At 46.4% G+C, this 26,335-nt stretch overlaps 1 protein-coding gene across 7 annotated transcripts in view; it reads right to left on the bottom strand.

The window, feature by feature from the left end:
- LOC100297905 (ninein-like protein) overlaps positions 1-26,335 on the bottom strand; it is a 120,487-nt gene that overhangs the window by 42,879 nt on the left and 51,273 nt on the right. For 3 of the 7 annotated variants that reach the window (XM_059892806.1, XM_059892808.1, XM_059892807.1), the window contains exons 2-4: positions 16,206-16,619; positions 8,158-8,254; positions 177-349 (exon numbers count right to left, since the gene is read on the bottom strand). In XM_059892806.1, coding sequence (XP_059748789.1) covers positions 177-349; positions 8,158-8,254; positions 16,206-16,388 — 453 coding nt within the window. In that variant the 5' untranslated portion in view covers positions 16,389-16,619. The other 4 variants (XM_059892802.1, XM_059892805.1, XM_059892803.1 and 1 more) reach the window with 3 other exon arrangements.

Raw genomic sequence — 26,335 nt, 5'->3', positions numbered from 1 at the left:
ATGCTCTGTGGCCAGAGCTGCCCTGCAGACAGAGAGACCCAGAGACACCTTAAAACAAAATGTAGGTCCCCAAATAGCCCCTCTTCCAGCAATGAGATGCCCTCTCCCGTCCTCCTGTGTCATGTCATGTGAGCAGTGACTGGGGGGAGGCGGGTGCCAAGGCGGGGTCCACCCACCTCCACGCTTTCCAGGGACGCGGAGCGGCGAAGCTTGCTCCTCGCACTGGGTCTGGCCGGCTGCTCCAGTAAACCTGGGGCTCCACCTGCAGCGCCACAGGGCTCGGGGTGGCTCCGACGGCCGTACCACTTAGAGCCGCTCACGTACTTTGGGGGCACAGCCCGGGAGGCAACTGGAAAGAAATGGGAGGCGTGTGAGGCTCTATAAAACAGACTCTGGGCCCACTTGTGCTTACAAAGATGCAGATTCGGAGGTGCGATGTGGCTCTCGAGGACAGACAGAGAAAATGCCAGAACACAGGGAGTGGCCAACATGGGGCTGGGGCTGAGACAGCTAGGCTGGGAGACAGAAGTTTCCATCCTAAACTCTTGGCGTTTCCACGAAAATATGCTTTTGTTATGTGATAGAAAACTAATTTAAAAATCTAGCTTTTTACATAAAGAGGAGACAGGACTTTCCATCCTAAACTCTCAGTGTTTCCAGGCAAAATATGCTTTTGTTATGTGATAGAAAACTAATTTAAAAATCTAGCTCTTTACACAAAGAAATAACCTTCCAATAATCCAAGTGCTCTGGAGACCAGAAGGTCATTTCCCACCCACCTGACCCCACCCCACTACAGGACCCCACCTGGACAGGACACAGAGGCAAGGACCTCAGCACAGTCAGGGAGGCTCAGACTCTGCATGAGTCTAAAGTCCAGGGCAGAGGCAGGTGTGGACTTCAGCTAGGGATTCATGAGGCTCCCTTAAGCCCTAATACACCCCTGCACTTCCTTCTTCCCTCCTTACCTGCCCACATCTGTGGAGCAATGGGGACTCCGCAGGCAGAGAAGAAATGACACTGCCTCTGCAGGAACCTGTGTGGCCAGAGAGACTGGGGAGTGGGGGTGCGGCCTGGGCTGTGACAGGAGAGAACACAGGTTCGAAGGGAAGGAACCAGAAGGGGCCAGTGGGAGAGAAAGGCATAGGGTCCCAGGAAGCAAGGCCAGGCCAGGAAAACAGACCATTTGACACAGGTGGTCACGCTCCCAGGGACCAAGTACCACCTCCCTTCTTTCCTCCTCACCCAAAACTGGCCCGCAGCCCCTGACCTTGGGAGCATCAGAGGAGGAGGCTGGGACCAACCAGGCCTCCAGGAGAAACAGTGATGCCGGCGACCCACAGAAACTGAGGACAAGGGAGGAGTCTGGGGCGGAAGATGCTGAGTTCCATGTGACAGAGGACATCTAGGGCAGGCTGACCGTGTCCCTGTGAGGTTATCATGGGCAGGGTCTGGCCCTGTAAACTCTCCCCATGTGGGATTCCTGGGGCTGCTGGTGAGGAGACGGCATTCCCACTGACAGGGAGAAAACGGGAGGCTTGAGCACCCCATTCAGGGAGCAGGGGCCTGCACGCAGGCTCTGCACCTGCGCTGGTTTCTGTCTACACACAGGCTGTGGCTGGTTGCTGAGCAGGGAGCAGCGGGAAGAGAAAGGCCGTGCCAGGTGGGCGTGGGCAGCGGGGACACACTCGGGAAACCAGGGGGGCCTGACGGCACATGGACCCCCGCCTGGGGGTCCGCGCTCGCCACTCACAGGAAGTCGTGAGCCAGCACCGCACCTGCGCCCTTGGCCTGACTGGGCTTCGGCCTCTCCTCTCCTGAGATCCCTCAGTCCGCGTCCGGAGGCCCACCTGCCCTTGCTGTGGTCCCCGCATTCTTCATTGTTTCAGCTGCTCAGCACTTTCCTCAGAGCAATGAGACGCCCAGAAATCACACACATTGGAACCGGTTCATAAATGTTCTCCGAAAGTGTCACCTCCTCCCTCCACCAGGGGGCAATGCGTCTTCAGGAACGTGTCCACGCGGCAAATCTGGCCAGGAGGGGGCAGCGTCTCACCACCCACAGAGCACAGAGCTGTGGCCTCTCAGTGGGAAGCTCTGGGGGTCTCGGCCAGTCCTCACCCGCTGCCCAGACAGCCGGCAGACCACAAGGTCAGCCGCGCCCTGTGCCTCCTGTGTGCGCGTATTTATTCATAGGAGCAGAATACCAGACTCTGCAAGTTAAGAATACGTCGGTTTAGGATCTCCCTGATGGTGCAGTGGTTAGGACTCTGCATTGCCAATGCTGGGGGCAAAGTTTCAATCCCCAGTCAGGGAAATAATATCTCAGCATGCTGAGAGGCACAGCCAAAAGATTAAACAGGCGAAAAAAAAAAAAAAACCAACAAAAATATTTTGGTTATGTGTTCTGTGATGGCCTTCACTGAATGAGTAGAACTACTGAGAAGCAGAATGTTCTTCAAAACCCCAGGCATTTGGCCCCAGGGTGCCACGCACATTCCTGGAGCATCAAAGCATATGTTTCAATCATGTGGCCTGAGTTGGTGGGAAGGACCAGCAGGCAGATTAGAAAGCCTGAGAGAGGGATGCTGTGGACTGGCCGGGGAAGCAGGTGAAGCCCATGGGGGAGACCGGGAGGGTGGCCTCCTGGAAAGCACACAGCCCAGGAGGGCGGGGGCAGGGCTCGCTGGGCTCTCATCACAGGGGCCGCCTGTGTGCACCAGCCCTGGCCGAGCCACCTCAGGCAGGCCTATGACTGACCCACCAACTGACTGGGTAGTTGAGGAAAGCTCTGAAAACTGAAAGAAGAGAAAAACAACACAAAACAAAACCGGGGTTGGTACAGAAAAGCACCAGTCACGAAGAGGACACAAGTTGCCAACTCACAGGAGTTCCAGCACAGAAAAGGGAGCAATGACACGGGCGTGGCCTTTCTCAGGCACCTTCATGCCCAGGATCACACGATCACATCCCAAGTCAGGAAACGCAAGTGGCCTTCTTCCCACCTCATGGAAGGTAAACTTGAGACAAAGCAACCAACGACCCGACCCTTCAGGTCCCAGGGCAGCCGTTGACAAGCTGGCTCCTCCCCCTGGTCAGACTCTTCCCCCGGTCAGACTCCACCCTTCAGACTCCGCCCCTGTTAGGCTCCTCCCCCTGGTCAGACTCCACCTCCTTATCAGACTCCTCCCCCCGACTAGACTCCACCCTGGTCAGACTCCACCCCCTTATCAGACTCCTCCCCCGTCAGGCTCCTCTCCCCCAGGTCAGGGCTCCCACATGGCTCCAGCAGGAGGCGGTGGGACACCAATGGATTTCAGCCCCAGGGGAGGCCGCAAGTGCTTCCCCAAGGGCCAAGCTCCAGACTAGAAAACCCCACCTGAGTAATGGGTACGATCAGCCACAGGATTTTGGGGGTTGGGGTGGGCTGGGGGCACTCACTGGAATCTACATGAAAGGTACATAACCCCCAAACCTCCCAATGGCACCCACTGCCCCAGTCACGCACCTGCTCCCGACCAAGGCCCCAACCGGGGTGTGGGAACAGACCAGGGGCCTGTGTGGGGCAGACGCCTCATAACCCTGACTGGTGGTGGAGGGAGGGACCCGCTGGCCACTGCACTCGCCCTCCCAGCACTCCTCAGATGCAGCCCCGACCGGTCATCCGGCCAGAGCACAGCAGGCGCTGCCAGCCAAGGGGCTGGCCCATCTTCTAAGGAGCACGTCCGCCATCACCTTCCCACTGGACCCACAGTCCATACCTCCAACCAGGCCTCCCTCCAGAATTCTCCCTCCACCTCCTGACCAGTTTCAAAGCCCCTCTTCACTTGTTTTGAAATATTACCTTTGTTCCACTGGCCCCACTGGAAACCAGGATTCTAACAAGTCCAAGGAGCACAGAGCACTACTGTCTGAGACAGAAGACAGGCGCAAGGCTGGCTCAGCTGGTGGCATCCTGCTTGCTCCACAAGCCTCCCAGCCTGGCCAGCACCTTACACCTGCACAGCACTTTTGATGACCAAATTCTTCCACTCCTCCATATACACTTTATCTTGTTCACACCCTTTGCTCTAAGGACATCACTTGATATTACTTGACGTTTGTGAGATTGTGACTTATAATAAATATGAATTTGGTCTTCCTCCCATCCCTTGCACAGCTTTTAAAACCCTCAGAATTTCCTAAGTGATGAGAGCAACCTCACCCAAGTTTATCCTGATGAAGTGACTTTGAGAACCATACCTTGAGATGGGCTGGTTGCTAGAGAAACCTATGATGCGATTAGAGGTTGGAACTTTCAGCCCTACCCCGGTCAGAGGCTGGATGTTGAGTTCAATAACTGATGCCCCATCACTGGATCAGTCATGATTGTGTAATGAAGCCTCCATAAACCCCAAAAGGACGGGATTCAGAGAGTTTCTGGGTTGGTGAACAGGGGGAGACTGGGGAAGAGTGAAGCCTGGAAAGGGGGTGGGGGCTCTGAGCCTCTTCCCACAAGCCCATACATTGCTCACCCTGAGTTATATTCTTTTGTAATAAACAGCTGATCCAGTAATGAGTTTCCCTGCATTCCATGAGCTGCTCTAGCAAATTAACTGAACCTAAGAAGACCAGAATGTGGTCCAGTGGAGAAGGGAATGGCAAACCACTTCAGTATTCTTGCCTTGAGAACCCCATGAACAGTATGAAAAGGCAAAATGATAGAATACTGAAAGAGGAACTCCCCAGGTCAGTAGGTGCCCAATATGCTACTGGAGATCAGTGGAGAAATAACTCCAGAAAGAATGAAGGGATGAAGCCAGAGCAAAAACAATACCCAGTTGTGGATGTGACTGGTGATAGAAGCAAGGTCTGATGCTGTAAAGAGCAATATTGTATTGTAATCCTGGAATGTCAGGACCATGAATCAAGGCAAATTGGAAGTGGACAAAAAAGAGATGGCAAGAGTGAACGTCGACATTCTAGGAATCAGCGAACTAAAATGGACTGGAATGCATGAATTTAACTCAGATGACCATTCTGTCTACTACTGCAGGCAGGAATCCCTTAGAAGAAATGGAGTAGCCATCATGGTCAACAAAAGAGTCTGAAATTCAGTACTTGGATGCAAACTCAAAAATGACAGAATGATCTCTGTTCGTTTCTAAGGCAAACCATTCAATATCACAGTAATCCAAGTCTATGCCTCAACCAGTAATGCTGAAGAAGGTGAAGTTAAACAGTTCTATGAAGACCTACAAGACCTTTTAGAATGAACACCCAAAAAAGATGTCCTTTTCATTACAGGGGACTGGAATGCAAAAGTAGGAAGTCAAGAAACACCTGGAGTAACAGGTAAATTTGGCCTTGGAATACGGAATGAAGCAGGGCAAAGACTAATAGAGTTTTGCCAAGAAAATGCACTGGTCATAGCAAACACCCTCTTCCAACAACACAAGAGAATATTCTACACATGGACATCACCAGATGGTCAACACCGAAATCAGATTGATTATATTCTTTGCAGCCAAAGATGGAGAAGCTCTATACAGTCAACAAAAACAAGACTAGGAGCTGACTGTGCCTCAGATCATGAACTCCTTACTGCCAAATTCAGACTTAAATTGAAGAAAGTAGGGAAAACCACTAGACCATTCAGGTATGACCAAAATCAAATCCCTTATGATTATACAGTGGAAGTAAGAAATAGATTTAAGGGCCTAGATCTCATAGATAGAGTGCCTGATGAACTATGGATGGAGGTTTGTGACACTGTACAGGAGACAGGGATCAAGACCATCCTCATGGAAAAGAAATGCAAAAAGGCAAAATGGCTGTCTGGGGAGGCCTTAAAAATACCTGTGGAAAGAAGAGAAGTGAAAAGTAAAGGAGAAAAGGAAAGATATAAGCATCTGAATGCAGAGTTCCAAAGAATAGCAAGAAGAGATAAGAAAGCCTTCCTCAGCGATCAATGCAAAGAAATAGAGGAAAACAACAGAATGGGAAAGACGAGAGATCTCTTCAAGAAAATTAGAGATAGCAAGGGAACATTTCATGCAAAGATGGGCTCGATAAAGGACAGAAATGGTATGGACCTAAAAGAAGCAGACAATATTAAGAAGAGGTGGCAAGAATACACAGAAGAACTGTACAAAAAAGATCTTCAAGACCAAGATAATCACGATGGTATGATCACTCACACAGAGCCAGACATCCTAGAATGTGAAGTCACGTGGGCCCTAGAAAGCCAAAGCTAGTGGAGGTGATGGAATTCCAGTTGAGCTATTCCAAATCCTGAAAGATGATGCTGTGAAAGTGCTGCACTCAATATGCCAGCAAATTTGGAAAACTCAGCAGTGGCCACAGGACTGGAAAAGGTCTGTTTTCATTCCAATCCCAAAGAAAGGCAATGCCAAACAATGCTCAAACTACTGCACAATTGCACTCATCTCACATGCTAGTAAAGTAATGCTCAAAATTCTCCAAGCCAGGCTTCAGCAATACGTGAACTGTGAACTTCCAGATGTTCAAGCTGGTTTTAGAAAAGGCAGAGGAACCAGAGATCAAATTGCCAACATCTGCTGGATCATTGAAAAAGCAAGAGAGTTCCAGAAAAACATCTATTTCTGCTTTATTGACTATGCCAAAGCCTTTGACTGTGTGGATCACAATAAACTGTGGAAAATTCTCAAAGAGATGGGACTACCAGACCACCTGACCTGCCTCTTGAGAAACCTATATGCAGGTCAGGAAGCAACAGTTAGAACTGGACATGGAAAAATAGACTGGTTCCAAATAGGAAAAGGAGTTCATCAAGGCTGTATACTGTCACCCTGCTTATTTAACTTATATGCAGAGTACACCCAGAGAAACGCTGGGCTGGAAGAAGCACAAGCTGGAATCAATATTGCTGGGAGAAATATGAATAACCTCAGATATGCAGATGACACCACCCTTATGCAGAAAGTGAAGAGGAACTAAAAAGCCTCTTGATGAAAGTGAAAGTGGAGAGTGAAAAAGTTGGCTTAAAGCTCAACATCCAGAAAATGAAGATCATGGCATCTGGTCCCATCACTTCATGAGAAATAGATGGGGAAACAGTGGAAACAGTGTCAGACTTTATTTTTTGGGGCTCCAAAATCTCTCCAGATGGTGATTGCAGCCATGAAACTAAAAGACGCTTACTCCTTGGGAGGAAAGTTATGACCAACCTAGATAGCATATTAAAAAGCAGAGACATTACTTTGCCAACAAAGGTCTGTCTAGTCAAGGCTATGGTTTTTCCAGTAGTCATGTATGGATGTGAGTTGGACTGTAAAGAAAGCTGAGTGCCTAAGAATTGATGCTTTTGAACTGTGGTGTTGGAGAAGACTCTTGAGAGTCCCTTGGACTGCAAGGAGACCCAACCAGTGCATTCTGAAGGAGATCAGCCCTGGGATTTCTTTGGAAGGAATGATGCTAAAGCTGAAACTCCAGTACTTTGGCCACCTCATGCGAAGAGTTGACTCATTGGAAAAGACTCTGATGCTGGGAGGGATTGGGGGCAGGAGGAGAAGGGGACGACAGAGGATGAGATGGCTGGATGGCATCACTGACTTATGGACGTGAGTTTGAGTGAACTCCAGGAGTTGGTGATGGACGGGGAGGCTGGGTGTGCTGCGATTCATGGGGTCACAAAGAGTTGGACACGACTGAATGACTGAACTGAATTGAACTGAACTGAACTGAAGGAGGCCATGGGCACCTCCAATCTTTAGCCAGTGGGTCAGAAGCACAAGGTGACAAGCTGGGCTTGAGATTGTTGTCTGAAGGCAGTGCGGTCTTAGCCTGTGGGGTCTGCAGCTGTGTCCAGGGAGATGGTGTCAGAATGGAGTTGAACTGCAGTACACCTAGCTGGTGTTGCAAAATGGCCTGATGCAGGGGAAACTACAGAGATCTAGTGACCAGAAGTGCCAGGGTATGCAGAGGATTTTGTGCAGTGCAGAAGAAAACACAAGACTTTCCCCTTACAGAACCATTGAACAAATAAGGAAGCCAAATAAGAAAACACCCAGGTGCTGGTCCCAGTCCATGCAGCTGGGGAACATAGACCTGCTGCGTTGTTCAGGTACAACTTCATACTCCAGAAGTCACAGAATCACAGAAAAAGATGTAAAGAAGACCAGAAAGGCCTCTTACCTGACTCCAAAGACCCACTGTCTTCATCTGAGGAGGCAAGACCAGACTGGGATGACAACACAGCTATGAAACCGTCCTTAAATTCCTCGAAGTTAACCTGTGAATTTGAGAAAAGTGGTCAACACTGCTTTCCACAAGCCACATACGTAACACACTGGGCTTTGAGGTTTTCTCAGATGGAAGATCTTATATTGCCTTCAGCACTGAGGACATTTATTTTTTCAAATATTTCAGTTCAGTTCAGTTCAGTTCAGTTCATTCACTCAGTTGTGTCCGACTCTTTGTGACCCCATGAATCGCAGCACGCCAGGCCTCCCTGTCCATCACCAACTCCCGGAGTTCACTCAAACTCATGTCCATCAAGTCAGTGATGCCATCCAGCCATCTCATCCTCTGTTGTCCCCTTCTCCTCCTGCCCCCAATCGCTCTCAGCATCAGAGTCTTTTCCAATGAGTCAACTCTATGCATGAGGTGGCCAAAGTACTGGAGTTTCAGCTTTAGCATCATTCCTTCCAAAGAACACCCAGGACCTATCTCCTTTAGAATGGACTGGTTGGATATCCTTGCAAATATTTACTTAAGGTTTTAAAAAACTGAAGATATAGTAAGGCAATTAAAAGTGAATCATATATAGCTTTTATTATGTTGAGGTATGTTCCTTCTATTCCTGCTTTCTGGAGAGTTTTTATTATAAATGGATGTTGAATTTTGTCAAAGGCTTTCTCTGCATCTATTGAGATAAGCATATGGCTTTTATTTTTCAATTTGTTAATGTGGTGTATTACATTGATTGATTTACGGATATTGAAGAATCCTTGCATCCCTGGGATAAAGCCCACTTGGTCGTGGTGTATGATCTTTTTAATGTATTGTTGGATTATGATTGCTAGAATTTTGTTAAGGATTTTTGCATCTCTGTTCATCAGTGATATTGGCCTGTAGTTTTCTTTTTTTGTGGCATCTTTGTCACGTTTTGGTATTAGGGTGATGCTGGCCTCATAGAATGAGTTTGGAAGTTTACCCTCCTCTGCAATTTTCTGGAAGAGTTTGAGTAGGATAGGTGTTAGCTCTTCTCTAAATTTTTGGTAGAATTCAGCCGTGAAGCCGTCTAGTCCTGGGCTTTTGTTTGCTGGAAGATTTCTGATTACAGTTTCAATTTCCGTGCTTGTGATGGGTCTGTTAAGATTTTCTATTTCTTCCTGGTTCAGTTTTGGAAAGTTGTACTTTTCTAAGAATTTGTCCATTTCTTCTAAGTTGTTCATTTTATTGGAATATAATTGCTGATAGTAGTCTCTTATGATCCTTTGTATTTCTGTGCTGTCTGTTGTGATCTTTCCATTTTCATTTCTAATTTTATTGATTTGATTTTTCACCCTTTGTTTCTTGATGAGTTTGGCTAATGGTTTGTCAATTTTATTTATCCTCTCAAATAACCAGCTTTTGGCTTTGTTGATTTTTGCTATGGTCTCTTTTGTTTCTTTTGCATTTATTTCTGCCCTAATTTTTAAGACTTCTTTCCTTCTGCTAGCCCTGGGGTTCTTCATTTCTTCCTTTTCTAGTTGCTTTAGGTGTAGAGTTAGGTTATTTATTTGACTTTTTTCTTGTTTCTTGAGGTATGCCTGTATTGCTATGAACTTTCCTCTTAGCACTGCTTTTACAGTGTCCCACAGGTTTTGGGTTGTTGTGTTTTCATTTTCATTCGTTTCTAGGCATATTTTGATTTCTTTTTTGATTTCTTCTGTGATTTGTTGGTTATTCAGCAGCGTGTTGTTCAGCCTCCATATGTTGAAATTTTTAATAGTTTTCCTCCTATAATTGAGATCTAATCTTACTGCATTGTGGTCAGAAAAGATGCTTGGAGTGATTTCAATTTTTTTGAATTTACCAAGGCTAGATTTATGGCCTAGGATGTGATCTATCCTGGAGAAGGTTCCGTGTGCTCTTGAGAAAAAGATGAAATTCATTGTTTTGGGGTGAAATGTCCTATAGATATCAATTAGGTCTAACTGGTCTATTGTATCATTTAAAATTTGTGTTTCCTTGTTAATTTTCTGTTTAGTTGATCTATCCATAGGTGTGAGTGGGGTATTAAAGTCTCCCACTAGAACACTTTCTAACACCATACACAGAAATAAACTCAAAATGGATTAAAGATCTAAACGTAAGACCAGAAACTATAAAACTCCTAGAGGACAACAGAGGCAAAACACTCTCTGACATACATCACAGCAGGATCCTCTATGACCCACCTCCCAGAATATTGGAAATAAAAGCAAAAATAAACAAATGGGACCTAATTAACCTTAAAAGCTTCTGCACAACAAAGGAAACTATAAGCAAGGTGAAAAGACAGCCTTCAGAATGGGAGAAAATAATAGCAAATGAAGCAACTGACAAACAACTAATCTCAAAAATATACAACTCCTGCAGCTCAATTCCAGAAAAATAAAAGACCCAATCAAAAAATGGGCCAAAAAGCTAAAGAGGCATTTCTCCAGAGAAGACATACAGATGGCTAACAAACACATGAAAAGATGCTCAACATCACTCATTATCAGAGAAATGCAAATCAAAACCACTATGAGGTACCATTTCACGCCAGTCAGAATGGCTGCGATCCAAAAGCCTACAAGCAATAAATGCTGGAGAGGGTGTGGAGAAAAGGGAACCCTCTTACGCTGTTGGTGGGAATGCAAACTAGTACAGCCACTATGGAGAACAGTGTGGAGATTCCTTAAAGAACTGGAAATAGAACTGCCTTATGACCCAGCAATCCCACTGCTGGGCGTACACACCGAGGAAACCAGAATTGAAAGAGACACGTGTACCCCAATGTTCATCGCAGCACTGTTTATAATAGCCAGGACATGGAAGCAACCTAGATGTCCATCAGCAGATGAATGGATAAGAAAGCTGTGGTACATATACACAATGGAGTATTACTCAGCCATTAAAAAGAATATATTTGAATCAGTTCTAATGAGGTGGATGAAACTGGAGCCTGTTATACAGAGTGAAGTAAGCCAGAAAGAAAAACACCAATACAGTATACTAATGCATATATATGGAATTTAGAAAGATGGTAACGATAACCCTGTATATGAGACAGCAAAAGAGACACAGATGTATAGAACAGTCTTTTGGACTCTGTGGGAGAGGGAGAGGGTGGGATGATTTGGGAGAAATACATTGAAACATGTATATCATATAAGAAACAAATCGCCAGTCCAGGTTCCATACAGGATACAGGATGCTTGGGGCTGGTGCATTGGGATGACCCAGAGGGATGGTACGGGGAGGGAGGTGGGAGGGGGGTTCAGGATGGGGAACACGTGTATACCCGTGGCGGATTTATGTTGATGTGTGGCAAAACCAATACAATATTGTAAAGTAATTAGCCTCCAATTAAAATAAATAAATTTAAATTTTAAAAAAAGAGTGAGTCATAAGCCCTTCACCAAAAAACACTATTAACAACTCCATAAAAGGAAGTTAGATAACATAATTAGAAAAAAGGTGCAGAAAAGACGTGTCTGATGACCACAAACATTAACACACAAAGAAATATCCATGCCTTCACTACCCACCATGAAAGAGAACATGCCAGCATGTAGGCTAGTCCTCCACCAAGGTTCCTTTCCTGATTAAATCCCCCGCCCCTACACTGGGGGCAAAAAAAAGCTCTGAACAGTCACATATATGTCCCAAGAGTTTCTCTGGAGTATACGCACCTAAGAATGGGATTGCTGAGTCACAGAATATACATTCATATCCTCTCGGTAAATTGAATCTTTTGTCACTATACAATGCCGACCCTCTTCAGTTCAGTAATGCTTTTTACCCTAGAGACTAGCTTTCTTATGGAGCTTGAAGCTTTCATATTAACCAGTTTTACCCTCTTCAGGGACAACACAAAGCCTGTCTGATACTTTTGTGCCTTTGTTATCATTTATTTTAACTCCTTACAAGATATTTTTGTTTTATATAGTCAGTGTTCATTTAGAATTATTCAAATATTTTCCACCTTGTTTTTCATTTCTTCCTTCATTTCCAACCTTCTGCCTGGGATAGTTCTCCATCTATTTGAAATAGATCTTTGAGACTTGCGTGTTTTCTTAAGTATGCTGGTGCTAAGCTCTTTTAGTGTGATTGTCTGAAATGTTTTAATTTCACTTTGATTCTTTTTTCAGCAAAAACATAATTTATTAAAAGAATATTGGAAATGATCCAGATGTGCCTAAAGAAAATGGGTAAATAAACTGTGATTCAGTCAGACAATGAAAGACGACAACAGGGGGAAATAAAACACTGACAGAGACAACATATTGACACTGACCGACACTATCTGAATATAGATTGCAGACATGATACTGAGTGAAAGAACCAGAGGATGCACTGAGCATGTGCTGTATACATCCACCTGTATATAGTTCAGAAACAGGCAAACAAAGCTATGCTCTTCTCATCAAGATGGCCAGAGGGACTACAGAGGCACCTGAGGAGGGATGCAGGATGCTGGGGGCCCAGGTATGCTTGGAACGGATGTTCACTGAGCTGCACACTTCCCAACTCTTTTCTCTACCTGTGCTTCACCTGAAGTCACACAGAAAGAAATCAACGCAAGAGATACTTGTAGGTCAAAATGTCACCGGAATATGCTAGAAAAGCAGGCCTGGGGCTGTAGGTCCAAGCGTGCTTCCCACACCTGGCACAGAACTCGAATGAGCACATTTCTATTGCTGCCTCTGAGCACTAAACGCAGCTGTTGGCTGTGGAACGTCTCTACCTGGGTTACACACGTATCAGACTTGAAGGTGGACTGCTCATATGTGTGTTTATCTTCTGGCTCCCCAACTAGCTAACACATTGTAAATACTCAACAAATGTCTATCAGATGTGTTGATCTCTATATCCTTTCAAAACTGAGCAGAATTCACCTTCTCAAGGAGACATTCTTTCACCCTTCTTCTTTTTTAAAAAAAAGTTCTATTGATCTACTTTTGGCTGTGCTGGGTCTTCTTGCTGCCTGAAGGCTTTCTCCATTTGTGGCGAGTGGGGGCTACTCTTCCCTGTGCTGTATGGACTTACCATTCTAGTAGCCCTCACTGGAAGGTGGGCATGAATTTGCTAAACTGCTAATATGACAAAGTCTGAAGCCTCTTCTCTCTTTTTTAGGATGATGCATCAATTTCATCAGGTGGATCTATTAATGTATTGTTGTTCAGTCACAAGTCATGTCCAAATTTTTGCGACCCCATGGACTGCAACACACCAGGCTTCCCTTGTCCCTCACCATCTCTCAGAGTTTGCCCGAGTTCATGTCATGTCGGTGATGCCATCCAACCATCTCATTCTTTGTTGTCCCCTTCTCCTCCCCACCCTTAATCTTTCCCAGCATCAGAGTCTTTTCCAATGAGTTGGCTCTTCCCATCGGTAGCCAGAGTACTGGAGCTTCAGCTTCAGCATCAGTCCTTCCAATGAATATTCCAGGTTGATTTCCTTTAGGATTGACTGGTTTGATCTCCTTTTGATTCAAAAATCTTCTCCAGCACCGCAATTCAAAAGCATCAATTCTTTGGCACTCAGCCTTCTTTATGATTCAACTCTCACATCCATACATGACTGCTGGAAAAACCACTGCCTTGACTATATGGACCTTAACTAAGCTCATACTGAAAAGGCTGTGTCCAGACTTTTGCCATGTGGATCAATACTAGAAAGAATATTCTTGCATAGCTTTCATCTCACAGAGATATTATATTGCTTTCATTTTACACTCCTACCTTCTAGATGTTGCCTAGCACATAATAAGTGCTCAAAAATACTTGTTGAGGGACTTCCCTGGTAGTCCAGTGACTAAGACTCCAAGCTCCCAATGCAGGGGACCCAGCTCCACCGCTGGTCAGGGAACTAGATCTCACATGCCGCAGCTAAGAGTTTGAATGCCCCACCTAAAGATCCCACATGTCACAGGGAAGACTGGTGCAGCGAAATAAATAAATAAATATTTTAAAAAAACACCTTGTTGACTACATGGGAGCGGAATGAAACGGCCATTTTGTCTGATCCAATCTCAGATTTCTATTGCATCTTTGATAATACTTATCAGCTTTCTTCTGAGCCATCAAACAGGAGGGGATTTGGGAATTCTTTGGTGGTTCAGTGGTTAGGACTCTGCACTCCCACAGCCAAGAGCCCAGGTTCAACCCCTCGTTGGGGAACTAAGATCCCACAAGCTGTGTAGCGTTAACAACAACAACAAAAAAGAAAGCAGGAGGGAATCTGATGGCTGAGTGTGCTGCTGTTTTATCTGATACCATTTGACTGTGTTTCTGTGTCCTCTCCCATCACAGCTCACAAACGGAGGAGGGGCCAGGATAAAAAACATCAAGGAAACCAGATAACTTGTTTATGCTGTTTTATCCAGTGGTGATTTTCACAAATGTGCCTTTTGCTCACCTAGCCCTTGAATGCAATTCCAGGTGATATCAAGAGGGGCTAGGACATGAGCGATCAAAATCACACCTGATTTTTTTCCTGGCCACACCACGAATGGCATGTGGCATCTTAGTTCACCAGCCAGGGATGGAACAAGTCCCCCCTGCAGTGGAAGCACGGAGTCTTAACCACCGGACCATGAGGGAAGTTCCCACACCTGAGCCTTAAGTCCATAAAGAAAAAGCAGTAGAGGGGAAGGTGACCGAGCAGGGTAAGGCGGGCGTGTGAGGCAGAGTCCTCCTCGCCGCAGGAGCAGCTCTGCTGACAGCACTGACCACCCGGGCTCTGGGGGAGTAACAGGAGTCAGATTCGCCTAGAAGCTCCCCCGGGGCCAGCAGAGAGGGGTTTTAGGTTGTTCTTCAAGAACCAACTCAGGCTGGAATTTTTTTTCTCATTCAAAATGAGACCAGTTTTACTAAGTTCTGTGGGGGGAAAAATACTCTTCCTTCAAAGGTAAGATGAAGTGCCTGTAATTATAGGCACTGCTTTTTTATTTGTTTTTTGTTTTTTGTTTTTTTTTCAGTCTGTGGGATCTCAATTTCCAAACCAGGGATTGAACCCGGGCCCAGATTCCTAACTACTGGACCACTAGGGAATTCCCAGGCTCTGGTTTTAAAATGAACATGCGTACCTCCCTGGTGGTCTCATGGTTAAGAATCCGCCTGCCAACGGAATGGACATGGGGTTCGATCCCTGGTCTAGGTAGATCCCTCATGCTGTGGGGCAACTAAGCCCAAGCACCACAACTACTGAGCCTGTACTCTCAAGCCGAGGCTCTGCAACAGAAGCCACTGCAATGAGGAACGAAGAACAGCCCCTACTTGCTGCAACTGGAGAAAGCCTACACGCAGCAACGACAGAGGGCAGCAAAAAAAAAAAAAAAAAAATTCATTATTACAAGCATAAAATGAATATGTTACATCTGGACATTTTAAGAAACAGAACACCAAGAAGCTTCTCAGTGTTCCCCTCAGGAAAGCAAGGTGTGCTCCAGGCTTCAGATGACCTTTCTAGGCGACCTTGAACTTCCTAGAGAAAAGAACTCCACGCACACTTTCTTCCTATCTGGGACAGATACACTCAGAGGGCACCTCTGAAGGCAGGAAGCCTTCGTTCCTGCAACAGCAACGCGCGATGTTTTGTCCAGCTGCTGGACAAATTTCACACTGGGCAATTTTATGAGACAATCTGCCTTCGAGGTACTTCGAAGCTGCCTCTGAATGACCCAGCACGTGAGCTGTACACAGACCACTGTGCTTTGTGAACCATCCATAACAACCTTCCACTCCCCGGACAAATCAGCCGTTAAACATCTTTCTGGAAAAACGGAACAAAAACAAATCTCTGGAAGTTACTATGCTTAAAAAAGGGCAATCTTAAGAAACCCCTTTCTACAACACAAGAGTTCCATAAAAGGAAAAATAGCATCCCATTTCCTCCTAACTTTCCTTTGATGAGTATCTCTAGTCAACTGGTGTTTCTCAGACACCCATAGCTGTCACCACGGGCTCTCCATGCTTTTCTCTGTGAGAATGAAGTCCAGTACCCACCCTGGCAAACTGGTTGTTTCCGAGAAGTGTGTGCAGGAGGACAGGCAGCTGTTTTTCCAGATGGAGCTTCAGGCAGAGCTGGGTCAGCTCCTCCCGGTCCAAGAAGCCTGTCCCCGTGGTGTCACAGCTGCTGTAGACGTCCCTAAGTTGCGAAACGTAGTGGTTCTCTTCCTCTTTGTCCATCCCATCGCAGGCCACGTGCGGGACAGGAAGACGCCGCGCCGTTGGACTGGCCCTCGCCTCCCTCCACTGTCCTGGGGCGCCAGGCAGTGTGGTCCAGGGCAGGGTAAGAGCTGGGGTGTGGGCACCAGGGTCTGCTCAGGGTGCGCAAGGCTGGAGGAGGTCAGTGAGGCTAGAGACGTGTTTGCAGGGAATCCATCCTCTACTGGCTTGAAAAACCAGAATTACTTTGTTCTGTTAAAAAAAAAAAAAAAGTACCTAATACAGAATAATCAGGAAAAAAACAGGTAAGTATAAAGAGGACCAAAGTCATCCAAAATTTCATCACCTAAAAAAATATCATTATTACTATTTTGGCAAATATTCACTCTGTGTTTTTCTCTATGCACTTACACACAGGACCTGCTGGGTGCCTGGCACTCCTGCCCTAGGATTCCAGTCTTGGGCAGAACTCAGGTATGGGGCTGGAGGTCAGAGGGCACCGAAAGCCCTCTCAAGAGAAGTGATGAGCCAGCCCTATCCTGAGGGGGCTCGCTGGACCATAGCCCCCTCCCAATTCCACTCACGGGCTGATTCAGGGGCAAGGGCCCCCACCCTTGGCCCACTGTCACCCCGGTCATGCCAGCTTTGCACATCACAGTTGAGTCCTGGCCATTCAGACACACTTCTTTTCCTCTCCTTTCCCTCATCCCTAGGAAACTGAGACCCTGACCCAACAGAGCAGGTGCTTTGTCTTCGGCCATCCAGGCATAGCCATTGGTGATTCAGACCAGCATCCTACAGGTCAGGCACAAAAGACCCTTCAGGCTCCCTTTGCTAGGACACTTCCTAACCTCCATCCAAGATAAGGGCCAGACTGGCTGGCGTCCCGGACCTGCTCCCCGGCCGCTGGGGAGGGGACCCGTGATGGGGGACACCCCTTCGTCCCTCCACGCCCCTGCGGCGTGCTGTGCCCCTCAAGGGACCGAGCATGGGTGATCGACTGTCCTCGCCACAGGCCAGGAGGGTCAGCTGGGTCCCTGGTGATGCCTCCCCACTTCCTCGCTTTGTGGGTTGCCACTGCCCCAACTCCTTATGCTGGCTTTAGGCTTCCCAGGTGATGCTAGCGGTAAAGAACCTGCCTGCCAATGCAGGAAATGTAATTATGAGATGTGTGCTGGATCCCTGGGTTGGGAAGATCCCCTGGAGAAGGAAATGGCTACCCACTCCAGCATTCTTGCCTGGAGAATCCTCATGGACAGAGGAGCCTGGCATGCTATATACTGTCCAAGGGGTCGCAAAGAGTTAGACACAACTGAAGTGACTTAAGCACAGCACAATACTGATTTCAAAACGCTGGGAAAACTATTGGGAGAAAGGAGTCACTGCTTCGGGTCACAGGAGCCATCCTTCCACCCCAGGATGGGGGTCTTTTTTCAGCCAAGATTCAACATGGCAAACCTCAGCGCTGAGATGGGGCAGGAAGGTTTGGAAAAACTGAAAGGGTGCCTCCACCTGGGATATATGCCAGGGCTCATCAACCACGCTGATGTCCCTGGCCTCCCCAAGACTCGAGAGTCCTAGAAAAGGGCAGGACAAGTCACTGGACACTCTAAACACCTCGGAACTATGACATCTTTTCTACTGTGCTCATCACACCACAAAGGACAGCAGAATCACCATCCTGCACACGGGTCCCCAGGTTCCCAGTTGCTCAAATCCTGTTTCCAGAAATGTTTCCCCTCCCTCCCTCCTGATGGGGAAAAGGGATCAACCCAAACACAGAACAAGAAGGTGAGAAGAAGGGCTTTACCCTGTCCCTCCCAGCAGGGAGCCAGGAGTATATTACTCCAACTCTGTTCAGACTCCCCAGCCTGTGTATGGGGTCAAAGAACGCTGTCCCCTAGAATCCCCACGCAGGACCCTGGAAGGGAGACAGAGGGGACCCTCAGGCGGGGTCCGGTGCCCTGCACTGCCCACCCTTGGCACCCAGGCCTACTCACCCGTGAAGTGCAGGCCTCACAGCCAAGTGATCCTTATAAATAATAGAACGTCCAAGGCCCTCTTCAGTTTCTCTCTTCACCCAAGCTAAATTATTTAATCCTTTCTAGATTCTACAAATACATAAAGGTCCGCACATGGAAATCACTAGAAAGACCAGCCACATTCAACGTTCCAGATAAAGAGGAGCCCTTGGCTTATTCCGGTTTGATTATTTTGAAGTTGGAATCTGTAGATTATCAGTAATTTGAATGCTATAAAACTTTATTTAAAATTGGAGCATAAACTTTGCTACCAGGTGAGGCAAAAACCCTGTTTTCATCCTGGGGAGAAAAACCTGCCCTCAAACAAACTGAACACTGGTTAAGAAACAGTGGTTGACCAGCATTCTGCAGGACCACGCAGCCCTCTGGAGGCCATGAGGGAAGGTGTAGGTTTGCATTTAACTGGAGCACAGCAATGAAGGAATTTAATCCGTGGCCCTGGAAATCTGCTGGGTATCAAGACAGGGAGAAGGACTATGGCCTCTCACAAGCAGCTGGGTGTGCTGTGTGGAACCAGAGCATTGCAACCCAGAACAACTCCAAACAAGGTCCTCCAAAAAATCCTGTAAAAGTGTGCCAACCCAGAACAAGCAGCACCAAGGTCGCATTCTAGATGGCATGTTCTGTATCTGGAGAGATGTTACAACTCTGATTAAATATTGAAGCCCAGCCTTGGGTTCCAGAAAAGCAGGTCTGGGCACCATATCAAATAGCCTTGGGATTGGTAATCAAACTTCACACTTCAGCAGTTCTGAGCTTTAAGGATTAATCTCTGCATTAGCTGTTTTCATGGCTTTTTTTCTTATTTTTCAAAACATATACTATTCACTTACTTTGCCAAGGTCAGCCCCATCTCAGCGATAAAGCTTGAGAGGCCATCACTTTTATCAAAGGGATTTTCCAATCCCAACAATATAAAAAAAGCTGATGCATCGTTTAATTGGCGATTAACATAGTCTTTGCTCTTCCTACAAAGTAGTTATTTAGACTGGGCAAAAACTTCGCACTTCCAAAAGATTTTTTTCTTTTTAATTTATTTGGCTGCACCAGGTATTAGTTGTGGCACATGGGAATTTTTAGCTGCAGCATTTGGGATCTGGTTCCCTGACCAGGGATCTAACTCAGGCACCCTGGACTTGGGAGCAGAGAGTCTTAGCCACTGGACCACCAGGGAAGTCTCCCTAAAGATTTTTATAATCACATGTACTTATATTCATGCTGGGATTATAGCCATACTCCCAGTGGTTATAAAACATCTACATAATTAGTTGATATATATCTTGCCTGGAAAATCCCATGGACGGAGGAGCCTGGTAGGCTGCAATCCATGGGGCTGCTAAGAGTTGGACACGACTGAGCGACTTCACTTTCACTTTTCACTTTCATGCACTGGAGAAGGAAATGGCAACCCACTCCAGTGTTCTTGCCTGGAGAATCCCAGGGACGGGGCAGCCTGGTGGGCTGCCGTCTATGGAGTCACACAGAGTCGGACACAACTGAGGTGACTTAGCAGCAGCAGCAGCATACATGAGGTTATCCACATAAGGTTCTACATATAAAAATGAGCTTCTCTATGTGTATCACTATATGTATGCAAATACAGAAAACCTTACTCTCAGTATCAATATCAGCTTCTACCTTAAATTCAACTAGCAAATTCTACCCTAAAGAAAGCAATAGTTTCTCTTCTTTACTAAAAGTAGCCAGTAGCAGTGTAGAAGAAATGACGGAACTGGAATACTACAATTTTGAATCCCTAGTGTCAGAGCTGATAGGCTACAGATCGTCAATGTGTGAGTAAAAACAGCTGGTGCGGGGGGAACTCCCCTGGTGGCCCAGGGGTGAAGACTCCTAATGCAGGGGGCACATGCCACACTGCAAAGCCAAAAAAATTTTTTAAATGAGAAACGGGGGAATGGTGATGTCATGCAAAGTGGCAGGGGAGGAAACTCCACCAGAGCAAAACTGAGCCGTAAAGAGGGACTGGAAGGAACTATTTGAAACTCTAGAACCAGATCAGACACAGCAAGGTGGTGAAAACAGGCTGTTGATCTCTGTAAGAGAGCGGTGAGCAGGAGCCAGTCACCACCCTCGACGCCGTGGGGACCAGAGCCATGAGGACAGCAGCCCAGAGTCCTTTGGCTGGAACAAGAGCGGGCAATCTGGACCATGTCACCCAAAATCTGGAATTGTGTGTTTTGTTGGTGACTGAGGACGTGGAGCAGATTCTGGCCTTGGGGTCAGCTTCCTTGGGCTGCAGTAGCTTCCCTCAGAGCATCTCTGTTATTGCTGTTTAGTCCCTCAGTCATATCTGACTCTTTGTGACCCCATGGACTGTAGTCTGCCAGGCTCTTCTGCCCATGGGATTTTACCGGCAAGAATACTAGAGTGGGTTGCCATTTCCCTCTCCAGGGGATCTTCCTGACTCAGGGAGCCTGCATCTCCTGCATTGGCAGGCGGGTTCTTTATCACAGAGCCACAGGGGAAGCCCTCAGAGCATCTAGGAGAAGGCTAAGACGAGCAGGAAGACTGCAGGGGAGGCGTTTGTCAGGTCACTGACTGGCTGCAGACATCGCAGAATGGAAACGTCAGTCACCACGCACAACAAAGAACACACTTTGCAAAAATAGCTTCGAAAAGTCACAAAGACAACTGTAGTCCTCGACTAATAAAAATCATTAATGTCTGAGGTGTGGGAGAGTCAGAACGTCCAGATTTCAACAAAAACTTACAGAGCGTACAAAGACACACACATACTGGAGTCTTTTTTACAGTAGAATTTTTTTATTTAAGGCAGTGTGGTCCATTTAATTTAATTTAATTTTGTCTGCACTTCACGGCTTGTGAGATCTTAGGTCCCTGACCAGGGATAGAACCTGATCCCTCTGCAATGGAAGCACAAAGTCCTAACTGCTAGACTGTCAGGGAATTCCCTATACTAGAATTTCTAAATTTAACTTTCTGCACTTCTACCCAAATATTAAACAGCAGTTGCATGGTATAAGCAGTGATAAATTTTCCTTCTGAAGGAACCACAGTGAGTGCAATGGAAGGGCATTTGCTAAAACAGACTTCTGATTCTAAAGACCCCCAAAATAATTTGGGGTTTATCCAGTTTAATCATTGCTGCCCAATCTCCCTCAACATGATGACTTTTTTCAAGGTTTAAAAAAAAATTATTTTAATTGCAGGATTTACAATATTGTGGTGGTTTTTGCCATACATAGACATGAATCAGCCATGGGTGCATATGTGTCCTCCCATCCTGAACCCCAATCCCACCTCCCTCCCCACCCCATCCCTCTAGGTTGTCCCAGAGCACTGGCTTTGAGTGCCCTGCTTCATGCAGCAAACTTGATCTGGTCATCTATTTTACATATGGTAATGCACATGTGTCAATGCTATTCTCTCAAATCATCCCACCCTCACCTTTCCCCACATAGTTCAAAAGTCTGTTGTTTAATCTGTGTCTCTTTTGCTGCCTTGCATATAGGATCGTCATTACCGTCTTTCTAAATTCCATATATGTGCATTAGTATACTGTATTGCTGTTTCTCTGACTTACTTCACTCTGTATAATAGGCTCCAGTTTCATCTGCCTCATTAGAACTGACTCTAATGTGCTCCTTCTTATAGCTAAGTAATATTCCATTGTGCATATGTACCACAACTTCCTTGTCCATTCATCTGCTGATGGACATGTAGGTTGCTTCTGTGTCCGAGCTATTGTAAACAGTGCTGCGATGAACACTGGGGCACGTGTGTCTGTCTCAGTTCTGGTTTCCTCAGTGTGTATCCCCGGCAGTGGGACTGCTGGGTCATATGGCAGTTCAGTACCATGAATTTTTAAAGAAATCTGTCACCTAGCTGCATTTGTTATAGTAGATGGCCATTATACCAACGTAGTACGTAACAGCTCGTTATCTCAATGAGCATAAACTTGAATTTTCAACACCGAGCAGGCCTGGCAGTCACGGTCCACCCTTGCTGTCTTCCTCACGTGGACTCTTATTGGCTGCTTTATGAGTGATTTCTGTAACCTTGTTATTCAGTCCAGATTTCCCAAGGATAATCTACTTTGCCTGTGACCCTCAATCTGAGAATAATGTTACAGAATATCAGAGTCAGAAAAGAGTGGTCCCAAAGGGTGCCATTCAATCACCCATTTCACACATGAGGACCTGGTATCATACACTTAAGTACAGAGGTAGATTTCCTCAGTCGGCTGAAGAACGTGGATGGAGCGGACAAGCGCAAAGGCAGGCTGGGAAGGGAACATCTCCTGCCGCTCCAAGTGTGTGGTGCTTCCTTAGCCTCGAGGTGAGACCCTCTATCAGGGAAACCCCTGCCGATGCTTATAACTGTATACACTGTATACAGCTCAGTGACCAAGGAGCAGCCCCATGGACTCCCCACTGTCTTCTTCTCCTGTCTTAGACTTTGACGGTTTTCAAGATGTACCAATCAGGTAAACCCAGGCAGCTGGAGCTGCTCATGCTGACCATTCACAGCTCCATCCTCTGTCTCAATGGCATCAAGTTAGTAGGTTAAAATCTGCTCTGGGAGGACTAATTTACACCACAGTCATTGGAAAATGCTTCAAAGTAGGACTTTGGGGGACAGTGGGAAAGCTTTGGAAGTATACCACATCACTGGCTAAAATGTAAAGACTGATCAATATCAAGTTTTGATAGAGACGTGGAACAACTGGAATGCTTAGAACTTGTTAGTAGGGGTATAACTGGCACAACAGCTCTAAAAACCTACTGAGTTTTATGTATGTGTTCAAAGCTAAACACATATCCACCCTACAACATGGCAATTCAACACCGAGGTTCCAACTCGATAGAAACCATAGATTTGTGCACCAAAAGACACACTTTCTTAAGCAACATTATTCATTGTACCCTAAACCAGAAGTAATCCAAATATCCATCAACAGTAAAAATATAAGTGGAGACTTCCCTAGTAGTCCAGTGGTTAGGACTCTGTGCATCCACTGCAGGGGCCGTGGGTTCAATCCCTGGTGGAGAAACTGCACCATGTGGCCAAAAACAAACAAAAGTAAAAATAAGTAATTTGAGGCATATTCTGGGAAACTGTAAAGCCATGGAAAGGAATGAGCTACATAACAACCCCGATCTTATAAACATGATGGAAGAAGCAGATATTGCAAGATTCCACTTGCATTAAGTTCAAAAGAAGAAAACATTAACCTGCAGTGTTAGAAGTTAAGATAGTGAGACTTCCTTGGTAGTCCAGTGGTTAAGAATCCGACTGATGATGCAGGGGACATGGGTTCGGTTCCTCATCTAGGAAGATTCCACATGTCACAGGGCAACTCAGCCCATGCTTCACAACTACTGAGTCCGCGTGCCCTAGAGCCCATAATCCTCAACAAGAAAAGGCACCACAGTGCAAAGCCTGGGCACTGAAACTAGAGAGCAGAGCCCCTCCTCACCACAACTAGAGAAAGCCCACTAGCAGCAATGAAAACTCAGCACTGACCAAAAAAAAAGGAAGAAAGAAAATGCTATCCAAAAAATTGATTAGCCATATTAAAAAAAAAAAAAAAATACCCATCTCATTCTTTTCAGCAGATTCCAGAAGAATCAAATTTTAACCAAAAAAAAAAAAAAAGTAATCTATGAAACATCTAGAATGAAATACAGCTTCTTCATCATCCTTAAAAGAGTGGGAAGTGTGGGGAGTTTGCTTAAAAGTCAAAATTTCTATGAACAAAATAATAAAGTCAGAAGATAAATGCCAAACAACAACAACAACAAAACAACAAGGTACTATTCATTGGGTGACTTAAAACAACAGAAATGTATTTTCTCACAGTCCTGGAGGCTAGAAGTCCAGGATCAAGGTGCTGGCAGAGCTGGTTTCTTCTGGGATGTCTGTCCTTCCTGCTGTGTCCTCATGTGGGCGTCCCTGTGTGTATGTGTCTGGATCCTAATCTCCTTTTCTTACAAGGACACAGTCACACCAGACCAGGGCCACCTGCTGGGCTGCACCTGGAGGCCAACAGGCCCTGTAGCTCAGCTGTGGGACCAAAGAAAGACCGCAGATACAATGACGGAGACATCTACAGTGTATCGGACAGAGGCCCTTTCAAGTCCGAAGCACAAGGTCCTCAGGAGTTCTGCTGCCACTCTTGGGATGACCCAGCTAGTAGGCCTGGTCACGAAGCAGCTGTGAGGCCTCAGTTAAAGTGCTTCAGCTCTTGGAGCCTGGGCTTCCTGAGACATCAGACAAGGAGGCCAAACCTCACGGCCCAAGGCACCTTCATCCTCTGACATCCTGGTTCTCTCAGGTCCATCACCACATCTTTGGGCTCCATTCATCACTGAGCAGGAGTCCAGGGAATGAGGTCTCAGGGACACAGGCCTCAGGGGCCACACTTCTTACACCTAGAACCCTGGAACCAGTCTCACCACAGACACTGTCTCCTGGCTCCCTCTGGCCTTTACACAGAGTCTGGGTCAACATCTGCTCAGTCTCCCGTTCTCTCTTCCCTTCTTTTTCTGGACTGGAGAGAAGGCAACATGAATTGTTCTTTGACATCCACGCAAACGTTGGCAGAAGTACATTATGCACCATTAGCAGCAAACCAATTACATAACCAGAGGTACAGTGCACAGTGCATGGCGGCCAAACAGACCTGTCTCAAACATCAATAGGGAAACGCCCTGACACTTCAGAGCTCCAGAGTTGCCTGTTCAACTACATTTGTGTCATTCTTTCCAACCAACTTCACAGTGTCCTCAACGCACTGAAATGTTTTTAAAAATGTGCCTACGTGGAAAATGTTGAAAGCCAGGTCAGTCTCAGGACACAAATGACAGTATTTATAAGACTCTAGCCCAGCTCACTGTACACATGGCCATCCACAAACACGTAGCCAAAGATGAAAATGATGTGGATCAGAAATGAAATCAAAGCTGACAGAACAGTGAAAAAGAACATATATTAATAAACAATCCAATGTAATGTAACAGAGGGCCCTGGTCTCTCTTTTCCAAACACTTTGGATCATATCACATTTACTCAAAAGAGCCTAAAAAAAAGAAAGAAAGAAGAGGGACTGCCCAACAGACACAGAAAAGTGAATGCACAAAGCCACTGCCCTTAAGCCTTTTCTTTTCTCCCTTTCCCACTCAAGTAAAAAATCTACCAGAAGAATATGTAATATGTAAAATGTAATGTGTGATCCTCTGGGTTTGTAAGGCCGACTGCTCCTTTACCCTATTAATCAAACACTGAAGTGGATTCCAGAGATTTTATTCCAGCTGGGTTGGCACAACTCAAGAGAGACACCATCTGCCCACGATCTTCTGTGGGAATCAGGAGGCCTCCATGCCCAGCCACGGCCTTTGGGGTGGAGCTTACTCAGCTAGGCCTGGAAACGCTCCCTCAGAAGACTGGAACAGGCCTCCTGGAAAGATCTACACCCAGGAGAGATGAACAGGGGACGAGCAGGTCCTGGGAAAAGGAAGGAGACACAGAGGAATTCAACCAGTCCTCTGGTCGATCCTCACAGCTTCGGCGGCAGGTTTGGGAAGCGCCCCCCCTGGTGCACTGTTAACCTGGGAACCCAGCAAATGAGCAACTTCACCTCTGAAAAGAGCCCCCTGAAACAGGGCAGCCCCACACTGACTCATCTCCCCACTTCTGCATGGAAGGATGAGGGCCTCGGGGACCTGACGTGCCTTCCTGCTGTCGGATGTTATCTCCCATCCTTGATTTATGTTAGAATCTCTTTTTTTTTAATTATTATTATTTTTTAATTATTCATTTGGCTGTGCTGGGTCTTAGTTGAGGCACGTGGGATCTTCAGTCTTCATTGCGGCACTCAGGATCTTTAGTTGCGGCATGTGGGATCAAGTTCCCTGACCAGGGATCAAACCTGGGCCGCCTGTA

The sequence above is a fragment of the Bos taurus genome, chromosome 13 (genome assembly GCF_002263795.3).
Source record: "Bos taurus isolate L1 Dominette 01449 registration number 42190680 breed Hereford chromosome 13, ARS-UCD2.0, whole genome shotgun sequence".
NCBI classification, from domain to species: domain Eukaryota; kingdom Metazoa; phylum Chordata; class Mammalia; order Artiodactyla; family Bovidae; genus Bos; species Bos taurus.
Note: the sequence above shows the minus strand (reverse complement) of the source record. Positions and strands in the feature narration are given on the sequence as shown.